General features: G+C 26.6%; 1 protein-coding gene across 3 annotated transcripts; it reads right to left on the reverse strand.

Annotated features, from left to right (window-relative positions):
• Positions 1 to 934: 934 nt before the first annotated feature.
• Positions 935 to 3,691, reverse strand: LOC132939318 (uncharacterized). 3 transcript variants are annotated; one of them, XR_009663968.1, is made up of 7 exons: positions 3,258 to 3,691; positions 3,117 to 3,191; positions 2,891 to 3,052; positions 2,601 to 2,781; positions 2,236 to 2,503; positions 1,667 to 2,161; positions 935 to 1,556 (listed from the first exon to the last, which is right to left on the reverse strand). XR_009663968.1 is itself a non-coding variant. In XM_061006413.1 (6 exons), exons 1-6 carry the CDS (start codon positions 3,468 to 3,470, stop codon positions 1,837 to 1,839), a joined length of 1,224 nt encoding a protein of 407 aa, XP_060862396.1. In that variant the 5' UTR covers positions 3,471 to 3,691; the 3' UTR covers positions 935 to 1,836. The 3 variants fall into 3 exon arrangements, 1 of the variants encoding a protein (XP_060862396.1); XR_009663969.1 differs by having other exon boundaries at positions 935 to 1,126; positions 1,196 to 2,161; XM_061006413.1 differs by having other exon boundaries at positions 935 to 2,161.
• Between the last annotated feature and the right edge of the window lie 694 nt (positions 3,692 to 4,385).

Below are 4,385 nucleotides of genomic sequence, written 5' to 3' on the forward strand. Positions count from 1 at the left end.
ACAATCTATACATAAGTGTATAATGAGTAAGTGTGGTGACAGAGTAAGTAAGTATTATAAGAAAAAAAAAATAACAAGAGAAGGAAGGCTCCCAGCAGTGCCACCTGACCAGAAATAAATAAATAATTAGATGATAATTAAAATGTAGTTTTATTATTCAGTTTTACATTCATTCAGGCTTTTTCAGGAGACATAATGATACCTTGTTATAATTTTTTTGGTGAAGAACAACGAATCTATATATTTGTGCAATATTAGGTATATCATTTTACTGCCTGTGTTTCAAGGAATATTAATTGATACATCATCATACGTGGAAAATAAATGATCAGTAATTTATTTTATAATTTTACTACTGTATTCATGTGAATATAACTATATAGTTACTAATTAATGTTCCCTATTCAGAAAGTAGAAACATTTTATTAGGTAATATGTATCGTTGTATCGGTTAATCCATGGTCTGTATTCAACATTTAATGACATGAAAGTTATTTTTTAATACAACATTGTATATTTTGACATTATTAAATTTTAAATTTTGGAAGCTATTGATGCAATTATCAATGGTGTGGTTTCCAATGGATAAATATTTAATATACTATAAATCAACTTTTTTTTAAAATAGACAATTTTAGGTTGAACTTAGTTGTCAAAAAGGCAATGCTAAAACTATTTTGACCATTTATAAAATAATAATAAGTGTTTTCTGATACACCTCAACCAATAAAAAATATTTATTAACTGTAATTGAAAATTCGCTATTTTTAATTAAGAATTGAACTTATGAATAAACTTACAACTAGTATAGATGTAGTTATTAAATAGGAAGATGATAACAGTATTAACACTTTTAAATTCCATTAAAACTTTTTTCCAATTACAGTTGGTACCTTAAGTATTTTTTATTAGTTAAAACTGTTATTAATACAACTTAAATATAAATCTAATATATTTTGAACAAATAGGAATTAGTAACAATTTCCTTGCAAAGTTAATTGCAATACTTGCTACAGCATTTAAAACATTGCATCTGATTGTCTTCATAAAATTAATTGTATGATTTTGTTTGGTTCATAATTTGAGTGACTTCATCATCATGAGATACATTGAGATTCACTAGGATCTAGAATTTTTTAAAAAAACATTTGCACAATTTTGTAAGTCTGAAATTAATAATACAATTTATAATCACATTTTGTAAATCTGTAGTTAATAGTCTTATCCACTCCAAATCTATAATCCTGGTCTTATCAGACGTTATTCATCCATATGATGTATCTATCAAATTCTTCTTCCTTAGATGTTCTTTTGTTAAATATGTTCCTTTAGCAATTTAGGATAAATCTTGAAATATTATTCTGATTATCAACTAAGGCAATCAACGTTATAAGATATATTTGCTGAATTGTTAAAGTATTACAAAATAAAATCACACTTCATTTGATTTAAAACGTTCAATAATGTTGATTTTGACTGTGCAATGTATAAAGATGTTGCCAAAGACAATAGAAGTTGTATTGATATGATGTCTGTTACTTCTACGACGAATTTATCTTGATATTTTTGAAAATTAAATTTTAAATTAATAATAAAAAATATACATTTATATCATATATTATATATTACAAAGTTTACAATGGATTCATAAGATAAATAAACATACCATATTAATAAATGTAAATAAAAATCCATATCAAAGAAAATATGGAGCACATTCCACCAAAAGTAGCTGGTAAATGAGTTAATACTTTAGCACCACCATAATACAGCCTTGTGTATTCCTGGAGCACTTCTTTGTGGGCCATGGTTAAAGTTTGTAGCACAATTTGATGATCAGAATGAATCGTCTGATTCATATATCAGTTCAGGTTGATACATCGACATATTTAATCTGTCTTGATCTAAAAGCTCTTCAAGTCTAGATTGAGAGATTTCTTTTGTTTTTTTTTTAAATTCTTTTAGCTTATTTTGGAGGAAAATAATTCTTTTTGTTGCTCTGAAGAATTTTTTTCGCATTACCATTTTTTGAGCTTTAATTTGTTTTAATTTTTTTTGTTGATTTGGAGAAAAGAATACCCGGATTGTTTGGTTATTTTTCAAGCGTAACTTTCTATTTTTTATTATATAACACAGACGTTTACACCATACACAAATATTACTGAAATTTTAAAATTATAAATAGTTAGCTATAGGTGATAGGAAATAATATTATTTAAATTTAAAATGAATAACCTATTTTTGCTATTATCCTTTGTTAGTATTGTGCAGCATTTTATATGTCTCCACATTCCATAGGATTCAACAAATTGATAACCATATGAAGAATTAATATCATCAAATGGTTTTGAGGGTAAAGCACCTTGACAAACTAGAGTTTCATCAAATTGTTTAAGTACACTTAGTAGTTTTTCATATGTATTAACAGTATTCACTTCAGAAATATGTCCTATGTCAGATATAGTGACTTTCTTGTTATAAACAAAAAGTAATAATTGTAAATCTGAAAATTTTTTTAGTTTTACAAGTATAATGAATTCATATTGAATAAAAATAAAAATTTCATATTATTTAAAAAAATTTAAAATTAAAACATTCACCTTCAGTAAAAATTAATTGTTTTTCTATGCTTCTAGTAAAATCATCTCTGTATGGTCCCAATTTATGAAAACTGATCAATTTTCTTTTTTTGGTTGTATGCTTATCATAAAACCATTTTTCAGGAATATTTAATACGTCTATTTGATTTAAAATGTCTTTAAAATACAAAGTTGGATGTGCCTATAAAATTAATGTCACATTCTGTTTAATATAATACTAGGTATGTAATATTTAATAAATATTGTAACTATAAATAATAATATTAATATAAAGCATAAATATTGTATACCTCTATTCTTTCAGGTGAAGATAAGGTATCATAATGTGATGGTGATGTGATTTCCGTTGTATTACCTTTACCTAAGTAATAGCAATGGTCATTATTAATGTTTGAAACTAATACCTCAAATTCCTTTGGTACTTTTACTTGTGCAACACTTGAATCTAAATTCTATAATTAATAATTTAAATTCTGTATTATTCTGGTTTTAAGATTTTCTTTAGTTAATAATTACTTGAGATATAGATGAGGCAGTGCGAATAGGAATAGGAATCGCACCTTTACGAAGTGTGGGTTTTTTTAAGCTTATCTAAAATGAATTATTCAATAAGTTAACTGGACAATTTGGTTAATGATTATGACTGTTAATATTTACCGTATATTTGGTTAATCCTTTGCCAGACACCCAGGTATCAATTATATCTGCCTCTTTAAAATGGTCACGACATACTCTAGAACTAGCTTTAAAACAAACACCTAAGGCTTTCTCCCAATCAAATCTTAAAGCATCAGTCTTAGGTATACCAAATAAACTTATTTTTGTAGTTTTTGATTTATTAGTCTTACATGAAGCTACACAACAACGCATTTTAAGACACTTATTATGTTATTATGAATCTTTATTCTGTTATAAGTACTTAATAGGACTGAAAAATTTAAATTTAAAATTACAAAAAGGTAACAATATTGAAATTTGAAATATCAAATAGATAACAAAATAGGCAATTAATAATTCTTAACAACTTAATAATAAAAATTGCACATGCTCATGGCCCGTGGCTCACGTAGTTGTAAAAAATATTGAAAAGCGTTAATGTTGATAACGATAATAAGATAATATTCTGTGCTTATACCAGTTATACCACGATTGTACTGATTAGTGGTTACTCAATTAATATTAATATTAGCTGATATCACGATTTAAGATATACGTATATTATCTTAAATCGTGGCTGATATTCACATCATAGTAGAGAGTATTGTAGACCTATAAACTGATAGGTCTATGATTCACATTCATGTATTATGGCCACCTATTAAAGCGACCCATACACGTTCAATATTATTATTGTCAATTTCGAATATTGATCCTGTATGAGTCTATCTGTAGTTGGCTTATACCAATCCATAGGTCTATGGATCTATGGTTGGTTTCAATATCTGTGGATATGTCTGTGGTCCGTATCCTTGTGAATCATAGACATATTAATAATTAATAATGTATTAATATGTCTATCACGAACTAAGATATATACATATATATCTATTATCTTAGTTCGATGATGTCCATCCAAGGTGTCAATACACCTTGGTGTGAATCATACCCATATTAATTATTAATATGTTTATGGTGTGCACTGTGAATACCTTAGTTAATACCTTAGTTAATACTCTGTGATTATCCTAATGATTATTCCGTGAAGCTGACCCATTATAGACCTATTAACTTTAGTTAATACTGTTAATAGGTCTACGAGCTGACCCTACCACAGGACGAGCTGGA

Source organism: Metopolophium dirhodum, chromosome 2 (assembly GCF_019925205.1).
Source record: "Metopolophium dirhodum isolate CAU chromosome 2, ASM1992520v1, whole genome shotgun sequence".
NCBI classification, from domain to species: Eukaryota; Metazoa; Arthropoda; class Insecta; order Hemiptera; family Aphididae; genus Metopolophium; species Metopolophium dirhodum.